The 21561-nt window shown below is 38.9% G+C and overlaps 1 protein-coding gene across 1 annotated transcript in view; it reads left to right on the forward strand.

The window, feature by feature from the left end:
* The window catches only part of LOC118978649 (uncharacterized), a 69854-nt gene extending 51752 nt beyond the window's left edge, over positions 1-18102 (forward strand). The window contains exons 9-14 of the mRNA XM_037034231.1: positions 4514-4574; positions 4826-4973; positions 5274-5347; positions 13320-13379; positions 16257-16304; positions 17700-18102. Coding sequence (XP_036890126.1) covers positions 4514-4574; positions 4826-4973; positions 5274-5347; positions 13320-13379; positions 16257-16304; positions 17700-17894 — 586 coding nt within the window. The 3' untranslated portion in view covers positions 17895-18102. The remainder of the gene's footprint in view (positions 1-4513; positions 4575-4825; positions 4974-5273; positions 5348-13319; positions 13380-16256; positions 16305-17699) is intronic.
* The last annotated feature ends 3459 nt before the right edge of the window (positions 18103-21561 follow it).

Genomic DNA, 21561 nt, shown 5'->3' on the forward strand with positions numbered 1-21561 from the left:
TGCAGAAGTGAGTGGGGACATGGCTGTGGCTTCGAGACCACGCCAGACCTAGGAAGCCGCTTCAGACCATCACTGGAGATTTGATATTAATAATTTTGCCTCCTACCTACCCATCTTCTTACTAATTCACCCACTTCTCACTGTTGTTTGCTGCTGGAAAGTAGGCTACAGTATCTTATCAATTGTACTAATACTAAAGGACTTTCTAACTCGGTGGGTACCTTGGTAGCTCTTCCACTAGCCTCTTCACAGTTCAAGGGCTTCCCTGCCAAAACTGTAAGACCATGCACGTGATTGTGCCGGGGAGACAGGGTGTCCCTCAGTTTTTTCTAAGGCATTTCCATGCCGCTTATGTGGACTTAACACACACTATCCAGTAGAATGAATCCCTGCCAGTTTTCTGTTACAGCTGCCTCTGGAGGAGAAACTTCATTTGTATGATGTTCCCTCTACATTGGCTAAATGGCAGCAAATAAGATAAGGGAATGATCATCATTTTCTAAATGTTAGAAGAACAGCATGGGACCAGTGTAGTCCTTTGTGCCTCCGGGGGCAAGTACAGCTGGAGGGTTGTGGCTGTACCCATGTGTCAAAGGGTCCCTTATTATCGTGGCAATATGCACAAGCGAGGGATTTTCCTCAGGTCACTACCTCGTTTCTGTATTTTGACCAAAATAATTGTAGAGGAATATTCCTTCTAAGCCATTTTTGAAGTAAAGCATTTGCAGTAGGAACGTATTTTAAGAATATTTATTCTAATTTTGATTTGTCTTTATGTATAAAGCAAGAAGAAGGAAAACTAAAATTGAAATAAATTCTATTATAATTGACCTTATAAACAGTATTTTATTATAACAAGTATCATATCAAGTAACAACTAGTAATCAGAATTTTTCTCACAGGTCTTATTTCTTCAAAAATGCTGATTTATTTTTGCTGCTCTATTTTTAAAATTCAGCTAAGTTGCTAATTTAAGAGCTGGTCTGAGTGCTCCTACATGAATTAGAGTTTTACTCCCAGGCAACCCTAACATTAGAGTTGCCTGGGAGTAATGTTAATTTCTGTGAAATGTAAATTAACAGTTCTCAGAGGAATGTTAATTTCCTGTGTCTTTTCCCCCCCATTATATAATGAGTCACTTACTTTAACCTAGAAAGAGGTTAAACCTAGAAAGAGGTTAAAGAGGTTCTAGGTTCTTTAACCTAGAAAGAGGAGTGTTGCCACCGTCATTTCTGGGTTTGTTTTGGAGGGTGCAGCAGGGTCGGTGTGGACAGTGGCATACAGACGTTGGCCTGTGACCCGAAGCAAGCAGGTCTCATCGGGAGGTCATCAGGTGATGCCAACACAGGCGACAATAAAAGCCAAAGGGAACTAAATCGGGAACCTGAGAGCAACTGCTAGGGATCCAAATAAATTTGCAAAAGCAACTTTCTTGCAAAGCATAAATATTTAGTAAATCCCTGGTCGTGTTTCTCAAGGTTTTCTGATCGCAATTTAGTAAGAAATATATTTTAAACTGTAGCCTAACACATGCTCACTCACAGCCCTCATTGTGTCTGAGTTTCAGAAAGATCCCTGCCGTCGCCAAGGGTGAGGCACTCTGATGTTTTCGGTTCTCTTGGGTTGTATTCTACTTATTTAAAGATGCTGGCAGGAGACGTATGAAACCAGTTTCATGATCTGCTAATTGATAGAAGTCCATAGCTTCAAATATACTGCTTTGGAGACTTGGGTGATGGGATGAAGAAAGCAGAAAAAAAAGACTGAAGGTGTGTTTTCTGATGTTAAGGAAATTGAAAGCCCCTTAGGAAGTTAGACTGTTACACGTGAAACAACAAAATAACACATTTAGAGGAGGGTAAACCAAAACAAACACATTAACAGGCAAGTCAGTATCAATACCAGTTATTTTTAGATGTGTCAACTTGAGATGTGAATAGTTAAGCTCAGTGACAGAGAAGTTTCCCAGGAAAAATAACTGGAAAGCAGCTTTTGAGTGACACGGGTTGATTGGGAGTTCAGCAATGGAAACAGCCCCAGGGGGTCTTAGCAAGCTCTGAGTGTGTAGCTCTCGGCTAGGGTGTGTTCAGTATGGAGGGATGAAGAAATTAACTTTGAAGAGGGGAGCTAGATGGAAGCTTTCAATATTTTAGCCTCAAAGACACTGGGAGAAAAGTGCCTTTTTTTCTTTCAATTTTTATTTTATTTTATTTCAATTGTTCAAGTATAGTTTTCTGCCTTTTGTTCCCATCCCAACCCATCCCCCAAGCCCTCCCCACCTCCCTTCCATTTCCATACCTCCCCATTGTTTTTGTCCATGTGGCCTTTATGCTTGTTCCTGCAAACCCTTCCCCTTTTCCCCTGAAATTCCCTCCCTTCTCCCCTCTGGCCACTGCCAGCCTGTTCTCTATTCCAGTGTCTTTGGTTATATTTTGCTTGCTTGTTTGTTTTGTTGGTTAGGTTTTTGTTAAAGATGAGATCATATGGTATTTGTTTTTTCACCTCTTGGCTTATTTTACTTAGCATAATGCTCTCCATCCAGTTCCATTCATGCTGTCCCAAAGGGTAGGAGTTCCTTCTTTCTTTCTGCTGCATAGAATTCCATTGTGTATATGTACCATAGCTTTTTGATCCATTCATTTACTGATGGGCATCTAGGTTGCTTCTAATACTTGGCTATTGTAAATTGTGCTGCTATGAACATTGGGGTGCATAGGTTCTTTTGGATTGGTGTTTCAAGGTTCTTAGGGTATAATCCTAGCAGTGGAATTGCTGGGTCAAAAGGCAGATCCATTTTTAGTTTTCAGGGGAAATACCGTACTGTTTTTCATAGTACTTATACCAGTCTGCAATCCCACCAATTGTGCACTAGGGTTCCCTAGAAAACTGCCTTTGCCCGTAAATGGCACAATACAATTGTGTTTAAGTTTATTCTTGTGACCTTGTTGAGAGAGGATACATTGCCATTGGACCTCATAGAGACAAAGGAGATTGTTGTTGTAACCTAGAGAGTGTGAGAAACCTGATCTAATGTCACAGAAGTGAAAATAGACGCAGGGAAGGACCCAGAGGACTTGAGGATGCATTGGCTCCTGTTAATCAGTTTTGTGATGTGTCTTCTTGGTATGAGAGACTAATTCTGGGTGTGACCCAAAAGTGAGTAAAGGGACGGGTTGTCCACAATGTCTCCTGTTGCTCTGCCAAGGCACTGTTTTCCTCCAGCTGACCCTGATTTACCAGTGTTCACTGTAACTGGGTTAAACCACAAACTGCAAACTCATTCAAGACTTAACACCTGGTAGGATGGGACGATAACCTTTTATCAGCCTCCCTCTGACCTCTGAAAAGCTGTGAGTGCATTTAGGAAATCTGCCAGCTCTTTGCAAAACTGGACCTAGATCCTGCAACGTAATGAAAGAAAAGAGATTTTTCATGTGGTCAGGGGAGAGCTTGGCCTCAGATCCCTGCCTCCTCCTTCTAGAGATTCAGCTTTCCCCTGGGGAGCTCATCATTGCCCCTGCTCCTTTTTTTGCTGGGGTCACCCTTTTTTACCTCTTCTGCCTGGGAAGATCTAGGCCTGATCTCATCAAGGGAGCTTGATAGCAGATTTAGGTGCAAGAACCCATTACCACCAAGCATGCTGTACCTCAGAACCAGCAAGTGAGTGCATGAAAGGCAGCTGGCATGGAGTGCTCAGCCCCCTCTTGGCACTCATGCACACACTGCCCCCATTGTTCACTGATTAAAGTGCTTGTGCATTGATCTCTCCCTTAACTAGCTGATAAAGCCCCTTACTCATCTCGATAGTGCCTTACTGGTAACATGCAGTAACTTGCACTGATGTTATAAGTAAACTAACAGCCCATAAGAATATAAAGCATTATTGTTATTCCAGGTGTCTCTACAAGGCTGAAGCTAAAATTTATGTGTTTTATTTAAGAGAATAACTGAATCAATTACTAGAAATTAGTTTTGTCAGATTAGCAGAAATTTGTTATTTGGTCTTGGACTATCTTGGAGGCCGGGCATGGTGACTGTCAAAGGGGAGACCTTGGGAAGGTGCCAGGGAGCCTCAGAGACCTCAATGAAAGGAAGTTCTGTATATAAACAGAAGCAGAACACTGAAGTCAAGCTTCATCTACTTGATACCTTAGCTCAATGTTTCTGCCTACATCACTGCACATTTCCTAAATGCCGTCTTCTCCCACTCTTGTTTATGGTGCACTTCCTCAATATCCCAAAGAGAGCACAAATGCTGTTGCTTTTCAAGGCTGAACACTATGGGCTGTCCTGCCTCCTCAAATCTATAGCATTGGCACATTGATGCTCAAGAATTATATATTTGTGTCTGGGAAAATACATAAAACTCCATGCAGTGAGGGAGTGTCTCTGTTTTGCTCGTTTTATCTGTAGCCTAGCATACACTAGTCTCAATGAATATTTTTGTAAGAATAAATATACTCTGCCTTCTCTGAATTCCATCCCCCTCCACATGCATTATCCTCTCTTTCAGGGCTGGGCCAACCATCATCTCTGACAACTTCATCTCCCACTTTCTTGTGTTCATCATATCTGTAAGTACACAATGAAACATTAATTTTTTTCAACTGAAATTCTATATCTCTAAATGACTTTCATATTTGTGATCAGCTCTAGAGCTAGGGGCTGGTTGAACCTGACCACAGATTGCCAGTCACATTAGATGGTTCAGTAGTATCAACTCCTTGTTGAAGCTGTAAGTTAAATAACCTGTATATGTCATATAGAGGATGATGCATATTGGAACTCCAAGTTCCTTTCTTAGTCATTCACAGTCTTTTCTCAGGGTCGTTGTCGGATACTTGCTCAGGTGAACTGTGCAGAAATATCTGTATGTTCCTGCATAATGAAGACCGGTTCTTCCACCCTGAAAAATGCCCATGCTGTTTTTCCACCGAGAGGACCTCTTGATGTAACTGGAAGAAGTTTGGGAAGTAAGAGAATCTCTGTCTGCTAAGGTTGCCCAAACATTGGAATTTCTTTCTGAGTTGCAATCTACTAGTTCTGGGTCCACACCTGCCACATTATGTTTATTTTTGTGAATTTGTATGACATATTTTTGATATACCATAAAAAAGAAGGAAAATCTAAAACGAGCATTTTCTTTTTCATTAAATACTCTCCCGCAACACCACTGTAAAGAAGTTCCTAGTGCTGCACCTAATGAATGGCTTTGATGCAAATAAGTTAAAATAGAATTTACGACAACAAAATGCCTGTTTTTATTTACGCAGCCACGGTTTCTCCCAGGACTTCATTCTCGGCTGCTAGGAAAAAAACGCTAGACACAAAGAAAACTCCACTCCAGGTAATAAATGCTTTAAATTTGGCGTGTCACTGAAGATCTGAGTTTTAGGTTCTTTTCTCTCTAAAATACTGAAGATCTTTCTTCCAGGGGTTGCAGAGTCAAGACATGGGAAGATCTCTGTTGTTTGGCACTAATCAAGGGAGCACCCTGAATTCCTGTGTTCATTTCTTTAAAGTCTCAGGTGGTACCCAGATGTCAAACTGATCACTTACTCTTTCTGGAAGTTTTTAGGATGAGAAATCCATTCTTTCTCCATGATGTAGGGTAGTCTAAGTATGAGTGAGACCCAATCTTGTAAGGAAGATGGCTTTCAATCTCCATTGGCAAAGTAGATTGTTTGTTAATGCTTTTGAAGAGTGTGAATTATTTGTAAATAGCATTTGTGAGTTTTTTAAATATAATTTATTATTAGACACATCAACGGCACACGTGGCCTGGCCTGCTCCTTGCAGCGTGTCATGCTTCTTTTGTCTTGAGGCCCTGTATCTAGAACTTTCATTTGCTTCCGTGTTTGAAAGTCCTTACTAACAAATTACCGAAAAGAAATGTATGATAACTGCAAACAGACCATTGTATTTGATATCTATGTCGATAACCATCAGCCTGGTGCCTTCCTTCATGTTCCATAAGAACACACTCTCTTTCACTGGAGGGTCTGACCAACCTCCACTGATGGCTGTCCTGTCAGCTGTTCTAAGGTTGATGGCTCCCCACTCAATCAGGGGTTTCTGTGCTCCCAGCATGCTCAGCTACTGCTTATCTCTTTCACTGATCCACCAGCTATTTCCTGAGCATCTATTCTAGGGTACTACTGTTTTCTGCTCTTGGTACCACGTAGCTTGGGCCCACTGCATGTCCCTGACTTTCTAAAAGTCACAGGATTTTTATTTGTTTTTTCTTTTGTTTCTAGAAAGTATATTTCATTGTTTGTTTGCTTTCGTTTTCGTAACCATGTTGTATTTTCTGTTGAGTAAATTCTTTGTTAGAAGGTTTTGGTTTGGTCTTTAATCATTCCGATGAACCTGAGAGTTGCTCAGCGCTGGACTGATAGGCACAGCTCTCTCCAGATTCACAGAGAAGGGACAGCTCAGAAAGGCCATCCACAAACTTCTTTAGCAACTTCTGGGCAAAGTAAACTGGCGAACAAAACAGAAACAGAGGTGTGCGTACGTGGAACGGAAAAACAACCGTGAGAGGGGAGGGTGGCAGTTTGGATAGTTGGTCCAGTGCCCGTCCTGGATACATTAGAGATTCTGCCTGGTACTTAGACTAATAGGAAAGTCAGGTAACTCAGGTTTAATCGAATGTGGTTTGTCTTCATTTGATGGAACTAAGGAAAATTCTAAGCATTAAAAAATTTAAATCACTTTAATGAAGACAAAGTAATTTCCTAAATTAATTAATATCATTTATTAACTACCATCAAACCCTTGTTAATTTAAATAGAATGGTAAAGTTAAATAAGAAGATGGATGATTTCCTGAAGGAGCTGAAACTGTGATTTAAACATTATTCTTAATTGGCTTAATGAATCCATAGAGCATTGTGTAATTCAGCCAGGACTTGGAACTACAGGATGATGAAAAACCTCATACAGGTAGAGCATGATGGGAGCAGGAAACAGTGAGGATTATTTTCCAGAGAATGACTGTAATCTAGTTTACTCTGTTCAGTGGTTATTAACTTTTGTTAGTTAGAAATTCAATATACATAAATCAACTAATATTTACTGAGTATCTCTTATATACCAGACATTTAGGCATAGGAGCTGAGGAGTTATGTGAGCAAAAATAGTTCCCTTTTAGAATCTGGTGAAAACGAGGGATCCTTCTAACAGAAAAAATACAGTTTACACATGCAAAACTGTGGGCCTTGGCTAAAAAAAGATGGAAAGTCACTGTGTTCTGTTAACTCTTTCCTTTGTGTCTTTTATAGACTTGGTTTATTTCAATGAACCAAAATGAGGAGTAATCATTGTTATTCATTATTATTTCCCTTGCCATTTCAATTGTGACAACTCAATTTGTGAGAAATCTTTTAAATTAGCTCCTGAGATTTATGAGTGTTGTTGTGTGTACCAGAAATTTGTTCTTTTTTATCACCGAGAATAGAATTTCATTGTATCACTATCCCGCAATTTGTTTTTCTGTTTTTCCGTGATAGACATGTGTGCTATTTCCATTCTGAGGCTATTATTAGTAAAACTGCTGCAAACATTTTTGTGCTTTTTTGTGGATGCAAGCATTTAGGTCTCGTGGATGTTTGTGTTTACAGTGGAATTCCTGGGTCTTAGGGCAGGCAGATGTTTACTTAACTTTCAGAGAAATTGCCAAGCAGTTTTCCAATGTGGTTGTACAGGTTTGCACTCCCACCAGCAACGTGTAGGAGTTCCTGATGCTCCACATCCTTGCCAAAATCGGCTATTGTTAATTTTTTAATTTTTGCTACTCCGATGGGTATGTGGTGACATCTTACTGAAATTTGAATTTGCATTTTTCCAATAACTAAAGATCTTGAGAACTTTTTCAGTATGCTTTTTAAGTATTTAGATATTTTCTTTTATGAAGTGAGCATTCCAGTCCTTCACTCATTAAAAAATTATTATTGATTTGCTCTTTATGTTTTCTGTTAGTCTGTGGCTTGCCCTTTTATGTTAATAGCAATGTATTGTTAAGAATAAATGTTTTTACATTTGATGAGATCTACTTTATTTATTTATTTATTTTTTTAGGATTAATGTGTTTTGTATCCTAAGAAATTGTTGTCTACCCCAGTGCTGTTTTTTTAAAAGATTTTATTTATTCATTTTCAGAGAGAGAGGGAGAGAAACACCAACATGTGGCTACCTCCCACGCACCCCAAATCTAAGCTTCCACCCCTGGGGACCTGGTGGAAGCACAGGAAATTGAGCCCTGACTGGAAATTGAACTGGTGACCTTTCAGTTCATAGGTCAGTGCTCAGTCCGCTGAGCCACACCAGCCAGGGCTACCCCAGTGTTTTGAATACTCTTAACAGTGATAAAGATGAGGATATATCTTTTTAAGATTATGACTTCACACTGATTTTTTAAAAAATTCTAGACAGAGAGGAAGAAAGGGAGAGAGAGAAACACTGATGTGAGAGAGACACCCACCCGGGGACCGAACCAGCAACCTAGGTGTGTGCCCTGACTAAGAATCAAACCCTCAACCTTTCAGTTTATGGGATGATGCTCCAATGAAGTGAGCCATACCGGCCAGGCCACACCTATTTTTTTCTGTCTTGTTTTGTGTTTATTTCTCATTTATCTTATTATTATCTGATTTTCTCATAGTAGCAACAACTAAGTTGTTCAACTGCATTTCATAACACAAGGTCTTATTTGGAAAGAAAAAGTTCTTGAAACTTAAATAAAAACACTCCACCAGACTTCGTGGTATTTAAAGTCAATATTGTCATCATCATCTTTTATGATTCCCTGCATGAGGATAATCTAAGCAGAATTGTTTGTTCAGGACAATCCCGGTTTTCTGGGACCTGAAGCTTATATAGTTTAGGGAAATTTTTTTAAGGAAAAGAATTTTTCAGCCCTTTCATCTGAATTGCCACATTGCAACGTGTGTCATATATGCCAAGATGCGATCTGGTACGTTGAGGTTCAGAGACATGGAAGTTGCTCTCAGAAGCACTCATTGTTTGCACGTTACTGTAAATTTATACTTATAGAAATCGTGAAAATGTTTGTTTTCTTGGAGTGTCATAAAAATATATGAGCCCCGGCTGGTGTGGCCAGTTGTTTGGAGTGTTGCTCTGTACACCGAAAGGCTGGGGGTTTAATTCCTGGTCAAGGCACATACCTAAGTTACATAGCCTGGTTGGGGAGCATATAGGAGGCAACCAATAGATATTTCTCTCTCTTTCTCAGATCAATAAACATATTTTTTAAAAAATACATGAGACATGTTTATAGTTCTATACAATAGAGAGCTTATTTTTGACAAAATAGAAATTTCATTTTGAGTAGCAGAGAATGAGGTCAGATCTTCAACTTACAGTTTTACATGTCTGATGCTTGGAAGAATTCTCCATAGAACAGCTTCTGGCTTTTCTCTCTCTATGTTCATAACATAATATAGCCAGCACCCCCCATCTCCGTGTCATGATGCCAGGTGAGTCACCGAGTGGGCACTTAAACTGTTCCTGGAAGACAGTGTTCTCTGGGAGGCTACTAGTAACCTAATTATGTAGAAAAGTAACTGACAACGACATCAGTGTATCCCAGTAAGTCCAAGGGAAGTGTGTCGCCAGCTCGCCCTTCTCCTACCTGGATCTTCAAAAACACTTCTGGCCACTCCACTGCCACCCGACAAGTTGAAAAATATGATGGAGAGAAACTATTAGTGGGAAGAAAAAGCTATCTTAAATAGTTATAATTAAAATACATAACATTTACAAAAATATAAGTACTTGTGAATATGTTTATTCACAGAATACCCTCTTCTAGACCTTGGAGAAGGCCTGTGCAAGGGGGCGCTGTAAAGCTTAAGGTTCATTATTTCACAGTAAATCTGCTTCTCCAGATTATTATTTACTCCACGGCATAAAGCAAATGCATAAAGTGAAAAGATTTTTAGAACTTTTATAATTTTTCTAAGCATACTTTTAAAAGCACAAGTATTGCTGTAAATTATTAGAGAATGTGCCTAGCAATATTATAAAGTATATTGAATATTTCAAATTTGACATTTTCATGGTGAAGGGATGAGTCAAGGCAGAAATTTGGGATTCTGAGGAATGAGCCCTTGAGTAGTTAAATTAGTTTAACCAGCACTTTTAAGTTGATAAAAATGATAGATCTTATTTGTACATCCTAAATGTATTATAATGCTCACATGTGACTTCCACTTTATTCTATTTAATTAAATAAAATTATTTATGCACCAAGAGAATTGCCTGCCATAAAGAAAAATGTTAAGTATGTTAGTTGCATCCTCTTAGCTTCTAATTAAATTTAACAAAGATGTTAGTTGCATACTATTATGCCCAAAGTTATGCTAGATTGGGTAATTAAGAAAATATATCTTTTTTATTTATTTAAAATACATATATATAATTCTTAGCTTGAAAATAAATGGGAAGGGGTAGCATTTAATCCAACAAATGCAGATTTACATTTCAAGCTGTAACAGGCAGGGATTTAAAAAATATATATATATAACATTGATATATATATCATTGTCTCTGTCCTTGAGAAGTTTACACTTTGCTGCTGCAGTCTGACAGTAAAACCACATGTAAATAAGTGCTCTGTTGTCTTACGTATGTGGTAGGTAGCTAGCCCTTTAGGAAAAGGCAGCCATGTGGCCTGGAGTGGTCAGTGAACCGAGCCTTAATGAATGGACAAGGTTTGGATAGGCAGTGAAAAAACAGAGCTTCCTGGAAGAGTAAGTGCTTTCTCGTTCACAAGCAGAGCAGTTTTTTTTAAGTAATTAGAAATTTGCCATACAGATTTCGGTACTTGCTGATGCTCTTTTAAGTTGTTTATAAAACTATTCCTCAAAAGGTGTTTGGCTCAAATCTCCTTTAGAAATTCAAAGGACTCAGAATAAGGAAGACAATCTTGAAAAAGAAGAACAAAGTTGGTCAAGGTTGTGCTTAAGCCTTGGTAGCCAATTAGATTTGAATGTGCATAGCTTGGAGGCAGCTGTACAATTCAGAGTTTACTTCGTTGTTTCACCATTGCATCCAGGAGCTTGGAGGTTGCTTCTCTGATTGCTCTTCAGAGATGTTGTTAAAAGAAAATCTTCTCCACCCAGAAAACTTCTCCGCAGACATCGATTGACAGGTCTCCTTCTTTCTTCCATCTCCTTTGTTTGTGTTTCAGATGACACCATTAGGCATCCTCAAAGTAATTTTTTTAAATTTAATTTTTATTGCTGTTCAAGTACAGTTTTCTGCCTTTTCCTCCACCCCTCCCCTCCAGCCCAGCCATCCCTGCCTCCCTCCCTCATCTGCACCCCTCCTTGTTGTTGTCCCTATGTCCTTTATACTGGTTCCTGTAAACCCTTCACCCCTTTCTCCCATTATTCCCTCCCCTCTCCCCTCTGATCACTGTCAACCTCTTCTCAATTTCAATGTCTTTGGCTCTACTTTGCTTGCTTGTTTGTTTTGTTGATTAGGTTCCTAATCAACAAAATTTATTAGGAACTTATATTAGAAACTTATATTGATTAGGAACCTAATCAACTAAATGAACAAGCAATCAAAATAATTTAAATTTTCTAAAATGATCTGTTGTGGGTTTGGGGAGATCAGAGCAGTTTCCAACAGAAGAGGTGATGGGCAACACTCCTGCCTGCTGGAAATTTCTGCAAGTTCATGTCACAGTCATGGCCATCTTAGACTTTCAGTTTGACTTGTGGACTACAGTCAAGTTGTTGGAGATCCTGTTCAAAGAATAAACATCACATGATAGGAATTGACCTTTTAATATTAAAAAGAACCTTCCAATTAGAACTAGTCATTTATCAGCTGCATCTGGACATGGAAGCTACGCATGGGACAGGCTGTTTTCATGTAACTGTTTGCAATGAAGTTTATCTGTGAACCCCAAGCCTCAGAGTCCCACCCCCACCATATATGAGGTTAAAATTCCTTCACCTCACCCCAGACCTACTGAATCTGAATTTGGTGGGAAAAGCTGGTGCTGAAGGATCTACAAGTTTCATAAATTCTTCAGATAATTCTTAGAACTCAGGTTTGGAAGCCACCATGCTAGTAAGTTGGAAATCATTCCTTTCTAGTTGTCTTGCTGAAAGCATAGGGTCAAGACAGATCAACACAACTTAGTAGGGTGAACCTGACATCATTTTGCTGCAAAGAAAATGCACTTCAGCAAATCATTTGCTTATAGCAGATAATTCGTGCAGTAACTTCATTTGAATGTTTTCCTCCTAAATTTCTGTTCTTCAATTTATTTTTGAGTGATTATGAAAACACAAATGATCTGTGGTATTTCTGGTTATTTAAAACTGCTATTTAATTAAAAGTAATATATAAAATCACTTGATTTTTTTCTTAATGTTCCCAAAGTGTACATTAGCTTAGTTTAATTTATCATCAAAAGGAGACAATAGTGTATAATAATTTCTGTGACTTTAAACCACACCTCCCTGACCAAAAAGCAAGAAAAGAAACCCTTCACACTATAAAACTTTTTTGTTTGATGATCATTGTTCCTATGTCCCTCTGATGAATTTTAATCTATTAAATTATCAATGCATTTTAAATATAATAAGTACATATAACATAAAACTACCATCTTAATCATTTCAGTGTACAGTTCAGTAGTATTAAATATCTTCACATTGTTGAGCAACCAGTCTCCAGAACATCTTCATCTTCCCAAACTGAGACTTTCTCCCCAGCAGACAATGCCTCATTGCTCCCCCGCTCAGGCCATGGCAACCACCATTCTGCTTTCTGTTTCTCTGAACTTGACTACTCTAGGTACCTCGCGTAAGTGAATACATACAACTCGTCTTTGGTGACTGGCCTGTTTCACTCAGCATATCGTCCTCAAGGTTTTGCCACATAGTAGCATGCGTGAGAATTTGCTTTTCTTTAAAGAAGTGAAGAGTACTCCATTATATGCATATACACCACATTTTGTTTTCCATTCATTCAGCAGTGGACACTTGGATTGCTCCTGCTTTTTGACTAGTGTGAATCATACTGCTATGAGCATGGCTATACAAGTGTCGCCACAAGACACGGGATTCACATCTTTTGGATGTATACCCAGAAGTGGAATTGTTGAATTATATGGAGGTTCTATTTAAAACAAATCTGAGGAGCCACAATTCTGTTTTCCACAGTGGCTGCCCCATTTTACACTTCCACCAGCAGTGCACAAGGGTTTCCGTTTCTTCACATCCCCTTCAGCACTTGCTCCTTCCAAAGATCACCGACATTTTGATTTATTCTTTTTAGGGACTTTCATCAGCAACATGTTTTGTTGAGATAAGAGTTCTGGAGCAAGGTGAAGTTTTTGTAAGTTTTCTTAGTTTATTATTATAATTCATTTATGTTTTACATTTCATAGATTTGTTTGTTTAAATACTTAGAGTTACATAGAATTCATGTTTTACCTATCTCTCATGGTCTATAATATAGCCAATCATGACTTATATTGAGTAAAAATAAGACCAAGCATTTATATAGTGATTTATGTAGTGATTTACAGTTTACAGTAAGTCTTCTTCATATGTTTTCTTATAATAATCTTATCTTGTTTCTCTATAGCTGTAGCCTTTCTTAAATGCAAATCTGATAATTTCACTCTAATTTAAGGGATTTTCATAATTTCCCAATGTCCATAGAATAAAATTAAACCTCATAGTGGCGAACCACCCTCTCTAGCCTCATCTCTTGTTCCATCTCCCTCCCACTCTGCACCTCAGCCAACTCAGACTGCATGTATGTAGCTTGCTCACTACCACACCATCCCATGCCTTTGAGTATTTACTTATGTGGTTCCCTCTGGCTGAAACACCCTCCCCGTATCACAGCCCTCCCAACATCACACCCCAGATTCACTGGGAAAAATGACTAATGTACTTTACTGGGACTTAGCTCAAGTGCCACCTTTTCCGTGATGCCTGTCTTCTCTCTCCCATGGTGCCCATGAGTTGTCCTTCCCCTCTACCTCTCACCAAGTGGAAGTACCCTTTCCTTTCTGCCCTCGGCAGCCAGGACAGGTTTTCTTTACAGCACCCACCACATTTTTCTACATTATTTTATATTTATCTCTGTCTCTCTTTTTAGAGTGTGGGCTCCTTGAGGGCAGAGTCTGGCCCAGTTTAACTCTAACATGTCTCCAGTGACTGGCCCTTAGTGGGTTCTCAATAAATGTACATTGAATGGGTAATTGAGTAAAGAGATGGTTGCGTGGGTGGATGGGTCAATAGATGGGTAAATGGGTGGGTGGGTGGGTGAATAGATGGCTGGCTGGGGTAGGAGAGGTATTAATACTCCTACAAGATTCAAAGTGACAAAAAAAACTGCCTAGGATTATACCACAGTAATTTGGGGGCTAAAAATCAAATTCAGGTTTTCTGTTCTAATGCTTTTTTCTCTACACAGAGCTGCCTTCTAAATTTAAAATTGTAATATTAAAAACATTGCAATAAGAGAACAATAATACATTTATTTAACTGATAGAGTTTTTTAAACAGGTGGATAACATTAATCTGATTCCTTCAACCCATTTAATTGGGTTTCTATTTGCTGATGCTCCTGCCCTATGTCATTTATGAAATATTTTGTTAAAATTTAACCAAGGCTCCATATCATTTTATTAATAACATCTTGATATTAATATCAATACACAAGGAGTTACAAACACATGCAAAGTTTTCCTTCAGCGTGTACCTCACAATGATTGTTCTCCTCCCATTTGTCCTATGGGTGCCCCTGTAGTGATGAAAATAGCATGGACATTGTACCAAGAGACATCGACCTGCACTGGCTCCTGGGGACTGTCACTCACTAGTTATATGACTTCATCCAAGTCACCTCCTCTATACGAACCTCCGTTTCCTTACCTACAAAATGAAAATCATTCTATCTCCTTCGTAGCATTGCTGTTGAAGATTAAATGAGAAAGTATATGCCCAGTGTCCAGCACATATTAAGTATGCAGAACATGTTAGTTTCCTCCTTATGTGAATTTAATTTATTTTTTAAAAAAGATTTTTTTTTTCAGAATGCAATTAGATCAATTCAAAGAGCAGGCCTTGTGTTCCAAACAAGACTTTCATTTCTTGAAGGCGAAGACCACATCTCATTTATCTTTCTTGTAGTCACTTACATATTTTGAATAAATATTTCCTAATTTCTAATCATTTCCATCAAACATGTATATAACACTTTTGTTTTTCTTTTCACTTTTTTTTAAGTAGAGGAAAGCAGAGGGAGGGAGGGAAGGTGAGAGAGAAAGACAGAGACAGAGAGAAACATTGGAACATCGAAACATCGATGTGTTGTTCCACTTATTTATGCACTCATTGGTTGCTTTTTCTGTGTGTCCTGACCAGAGATTGAACTTGCAACCTTGGCCTTTCGTGATGACTCTCTAACCAACTGAGCTACCCAGCTAGGGCCTATAATACTTCTAAGTAACTTTTATGGATTATCACTTACTGTATACTTCAAAAGAAGAAATGCCTTCATTTCTAGAACTGCAGGAGGTCAGCACTGAAGCATGATGACTGATTATGACCTTCACATGTTGTCACAGTGCAATGTCTTTATAGATGGGGCTCAGGTGGAGAATCAGAAACAAGCTCATTTGGCCTCACATTTATCTGGTTTTATACACTGACTCCATTCTTTGTGAGCTATGGAGGGATGAGGCTTAAGATTAAATTATGTTTTCTCAGAGCCTGCTATTAGGATTCTAATATATATTGTATTTAATTTTTTATTTTGCAAATATGTAATTAAAACAATCACATTAAATGAATGGTTACATTTTCTCTCATAGTCTGGACAACTATTAATTTGCTTTCCTGAATAAAAATTATTCATTCTCTTACAAGTCCCAGCTCAAGTCCCACTATTCCCCCAAATACTAATCATTCATTTTTGCCATTAGGAAAATTTCTTACATGTCTTGGATGTGTTAAGTTTTAATTGGTGGTATGGCTCATTCCTTATGAATATATGATTCTCGGCTTTATATGTATTTTAGAATCCTGTGAATATAGTTTATATTCCCATTTTATCTGATTCCTGGAAAACTATTGCTATAGTAGAATTAATTTAAAAACTCGTGTTTCTGACTTGATTCTTCTTGTCTCTTGCTTAATTTCACTGATAAAAAGGTCCTTTTTATTTTTAGTGACTGAGGCTCTCTTACAATTTTAGGGCTTGGCAGAAGCATTGGGCAGTTCATGTGACCTGCATTTGTACCTGGTAAGGGTGCAGCCTTTTCCCAAAGTGGTCCCCGAACCCTTCTTAGGAAAGTGGTATGCTTTTCCCCTTTGGTTAACACACGAGAACTCACAGACCAAACAGCTACTAGCATTGTACAAAGGAGAAATCCAAAGAAGAAGATGACCTCATGAGAATCAAAAAGTTCAGGTTCAGGATTACTGAAATAATTTAAATAGAATTATAATTTTAAAAAAATTTGCCATGTAATTTTATTTGGTCACATCATCTTTCTTCAAGAGTAAATACCTTTTTTTTCCATCAGTCACTTTCCATGTCAGGATTTATGCCATGTTAATGGAAAGTGTAAAAAGACTCAGGCTTTTCTGTTGTTTTTTTTGAGAGTCACAAAAGTTTTAAAATAATATAAAGTAAGAATATTTATTCAAGGTAGTTTTGAAAGTTGCATGACCAGAGCCTTGCCTGTAGAATCCATACACAACGAGCCCACAGAGGTGCTTGCTGCAAGGCCAGCCTCCGCCTTCCAGAGCAGGCAGTGGCAATGGGGACATTTGTATCAGAGCAGTGGAGCAACCCTAGAAGAAGAGTCACTAACTGAGAGACTGGACTTGCAGGCATATCCAAACCAGAATATTTCGTTTTCCTCTTTGAAAATCCTAGAGGATTCTAATTCACTCCCATCCTGCTACAGGAAGTACTTAAGAGGCCCAAATGTCTGACACATTGAATTGGGCAATAGCGATTTTAAAAAGAACACAAATTTCAAAACCCGAAGGAATGACTGTGCTGAACCTTGGGAGAGACAGAAATTGTGAATAATTGAAGAGAGAAAGAAGTCTAATGTGAGAAAAGGATCAGTCTCTTGCTCACAACTTTATCTCTGGCACATAGGGACCCATCTGAAGCATAGAAGTGTACAGCAAAGGTCAGAGGCAGAGAACCTGATGCAAGAGAAGGAGAGGAAGACTGGGATGAGGACCAGAGTAGAGGCACAGGACACTGTCTTACTGACTGAGATTAACAGTGAAGATCAGACCCACACCTAATGCTACCTGAAAACTGTAGTACAGCTACCTATCTTACATATAAACTGTGCATAGCTTATCTCATTTGGGGTACATATTTTCTTAATTAATCCTTTATGGTCCGTATGCAGAATCCTTTAATGTTTTGGTAAGGAGGGACGTCAGGATGACGTGGGCCCAGGTGACTTTTACAGTGACCATCCTGGTGCCCAGATTGGGTAGACCAGGCAGTAGCTCCTCATAGGCACAGCACATCCTTGTTGATTGATTAGGCCCTTGGGTGGGGTTGTGGGGCACATTAACTCTTTCAAACCCATGTTTGACCCTCATTGCATTTCCCTTGTGAATTAGACAACTAAAAATAAGTAAATGTGTTTATTCTCTCCTCTAGATCAGTGAAGGAGTAGAATGCATTTTTATTCCCAAGAACTTGTTTCTCACAGAAGCCAGCACTGATTTCAGGAGAAGTGCTTCAGAGCTGGTGTGTGCCTACCCCACAGAGGAGGCCCTGAGGGAGTACCTGGTGGAGCAGCAAGTATGGAATGAGTACAAGGCCAGACTCTTGGCTCAGCAGCTGAAGAAATGAAACTGGCCTATTGGGTCAGCTCATTTTTATTTTGAATGAAAAATCTTAAAATAAATGGAAAAACACAACTTGGACGTTGTTTTAATAAATCCTTAAAAGTGCCTCCATACAGGTCAGGGCATGGGATTTATTTATTGCTTGAATTAATGATGCCACACCCTAACTCGCTCAGTGCTCCAACTGGTAACTTCCTCATCCTGGAAACATAATTGAAACTTAGTAAGACATGTTGTTGTTTGTCATTGAATAGTGTATTTAAGATTTAGTTAGTAAAGTGGTATCATTGGAAATGGTTCTGAATCTGTTTGTTAGTGATAAAATCAGTCCATGAAACTGTGACTAATAGGATTTCAATAAAATGCATATGCATTTTTACAGGATGGTCAATGACACAAAAGTTGTCTCAAAGGCTCTTTATGCTATCCTCATTTCTTATTTTTTCATTCTTTTTTCTTCTGGCTGTTCTGATTTGTTGTTTTTTGATTCCTTATGTTCAAAATCATTGATTTGATTCTCGTCTTTGTCCACTCTACTGTTGACTCCCTGTAAATTGTTCTTTATTTCAGTTAGTGTATCCTTCATTTCTGACTGGATCTTTTTTATGTTGTTGAAGTCCTCATTAAGTTCCTTGAGCATTTTTATAACCAGTGTTTTGAACTGTGCATCTCGCAGATTACTTATCTCCATTTTGTTTAGTTCTTTTTCTGGAATTTTGTTCTGTTCTTCATTTGGGCAATGTTTCTTTGTCTCCTCATTTTGGCAGCCCCCCCTGTGTTTGTTTCTATGCATTAGGTAGAGCTGCTTTGACTCCATGTCTTGGTAGTGTGGCCTAATTCAGCAGTGTCCTGTAGGGTCCAGTTGCAGCCTCTCCTATCACCCAAGCTGGGTACTCAAGGTGCACCATCTGTGTGTGCTGAATATACCCTTCTCTTATAGTTGAGCCTTGATTGTTGTTGGGAGGAGTTTACCCAGGCCAGTCACCTGCAAGGACTGGCTATGACCACTGATCACCAACCTCCACCCCCCATGGAGGATCACCTGTCCCAGGGCCTACTCCATTGACTGGGACTTACTTCAGCAGGGCTCCTGTGCCCGTTGAACCTGCCCCTCAACTGTGTCACTTGTGAAGGTGGTTGGGAGGTAGTACTCCAACATCATCTATAGCTGTCCACTGGGTGTGCAGGCTCTGGGGTTTCCCAGGACATGCAGGCCAAGGTCCACCACCACCTGTGGTCACTCTGGCCCCTCTAACTGGGGCCACTTCGAATAAGGTATAAAGCAATCTGCAGATCACTGCTACTTGTGCTGTGCTTGGAGGTGCCCAAACACGGCCAGTCTATGAACTAAGGTCAACCACTGCTAGTGTCAGGCCTGGGGCCACTTAGCAAGAGGTATAGGAACTCACCGAGGCCAGCTGCTGCTTGTTTGAGAATATTAGGAAGATCTGAAGCATGAGCCAATACAAGCCATTTGTATGGAAAAGCCACAGAGAATAGCCAGGGCAGGGCAAACAGTGTGAGCCAGGTTGATGGAGTCTCAGATCTGGTGCTTACCTCTCTGTGGCTCTGTGGAGGAAGAGAGACTCAGAAAAGAAACAATGGCCTCTGCTTGCTGCTCTGTCTAGGAGAAAGATGTCCCCCAGGTCTACCCCTGAAGTCAGACACTTCGGTGTCTATATTCCACTGGTGATTTTCAAGCTGCTGTCTGAGTGCTAGAGATTAGAGGAAGTGAGTTTGGATAAATCTGTGCATGGGTCCTTTAAGAGAAACTGCTTGGGACTCCAGAAGTTTATTTCTATTGACTCAATCCCCACTGGTTTTTACAGCCAGATGTTATGGGGATTATCTTTCTGGCACTGGAACCCTAGGCTAGGTGGCCTGGTATGGGGCTGGTACCCCTCATTCCTGAGATATCCCTCCAGGTGGGTGTGGGACGAGCTCATTCCACATCTCTGCTCCTCCTACCAGTTTATATGGACATAGTTTCTTCTCTAATTCCAAAATTGTAGGACTTGCATTCAGTTTGATTCCTGACAGTCTGAGTTATGGTTGTTCTATAGTTTAGTTGTAATTTTGATGTTGTTGTGTGAGGAGGTGAGGTGTGTTTACCTAGGCCACCATCTTGGAGAATCTCCTCATTTGCTTACATCTACTCCCTGAGATCACCTTTTCCCTCCTGAGTCCCTGAAAACTGACCTAAACCTAAACCTCACTCAGGTTCTCATTTCAGAGGGACCAAAGTAAGAGAAAGCCTTGCCTAGTATGAAAAATGTTGCTCAGAGTCTTTCTTGAACTTTGTTAGTTGAATAAAAAATAGTTCTAAAATTTTTAACTTTAACTTTTTATTTGAAAATAATTTAAAACATAAAATTGTAATAGTGGTATAAAGAACTCACATATATCTTTACTCAGATTCACCAATTTTTAAGGTTTTGCTGCATTACTTTCTTCCTCAAAGGCCTAAATTCTGAAGCTTATTAAAATATCCATGTCATTCATGCATTGCTGTAATTGTATATTTATAATATTATTTAATCATATTTTTAATCATTATTTAATCATTATTTAATCACAATATGATTATCTCCTGGGTGGTCCCTAATCATCTTACATTTGTCCTACTCATCTGAAATGTGAAGATAACATTTACGATTTCAACTTACTATAAGGATTTAGTGAATTGTGTGCACAAGTATTTAGTACACAGTAAGAGTCCAATAAATATTAGGCTTTTGTTCATTCATTCTTTCAACAAATATTTATTGAGAAACATTTTGCTGTTGTTCTTACCATGTGTCTTTGATGAGTGATAAATAATATAATATCAGGAAGTAAGCACTGGAAATAATAGTAAAAATTGTCATGCCTAGACACGATGAAATAAATGATATCTGAGCTTCAAGATCATTTGCAGGGGAAATAAACAGGAGTGTAGAGGGAACAAGATTGTTGAAGCCCAGTGATGGGCATGTGAAGTTTCATTATACTCTCCTCTTTCTTGGATATGTTTGAAGTTCTCCATAACACAACGTTTTTTAAAAAGTACAAAGATGCTCACACCAAATTAACCACTCTGCAATGCCTAGTAAATGTGCCACATTTCCTCAGGGTTAGGTCATTTAATTGGTTTGAAAAATGGTAGAATGAGATGATGAATCTTAAGATCCTGTCGATCATAGGAGTCCGCTTCTCCTATCTTTACCATTAATTTTACAGCCACTTTCCACACTTTTTCTTTTTACTATTGAGCCTTGATACAAATTGTGTTCACATATTTACCCACTGGCTATGACTGAATAGTAAATTATTCATATCATGCTTATTCTAATACATAGGCATTTATAAGACTACATTTATAAATGTAATTCTTAAATCTACTAATTAACTTAGGGCTTAAGCAGTGGGAACCCAAACATTTTAGTTTAAACTTGAATTATGAATAGCTATATTCTGAGAGTAAGCAGCATAATTTTCTTGATTTATTATCAGTAAACAATAGGGAAGTTACCAAGGTGAATAGTTTCCAGGTTAGAAAACTGAACATTTATTGTGGACCTCTAGAACTCAGTCTTCAAATGACTTTTCAGATGACTGGGCATTCAGTCCCCACCCCACCTCCTTCAAAATCTTGCACTAATAATTACCTTCTCCGCAATTTCATCTTATGT

The sequence above is a fragment of the Sturnira hondurensis genome, unplaced genomic scaffold, assembly GCF_014824575.4.
Source record: "Sturnira hondurensis isolate 20B ecotype Veracruz unplaced genomic scaffold, ASM1482457v3 Scaffold0022017, whole genome shotgun sequence".
In the NCBI taxonomy this organism is placed as follows: Eukaryota; Metazoa; Chordata; class Mammalia; order Chiroptera; family Phyllostomidae; genus Sturnira; species Sturnira hondurensis.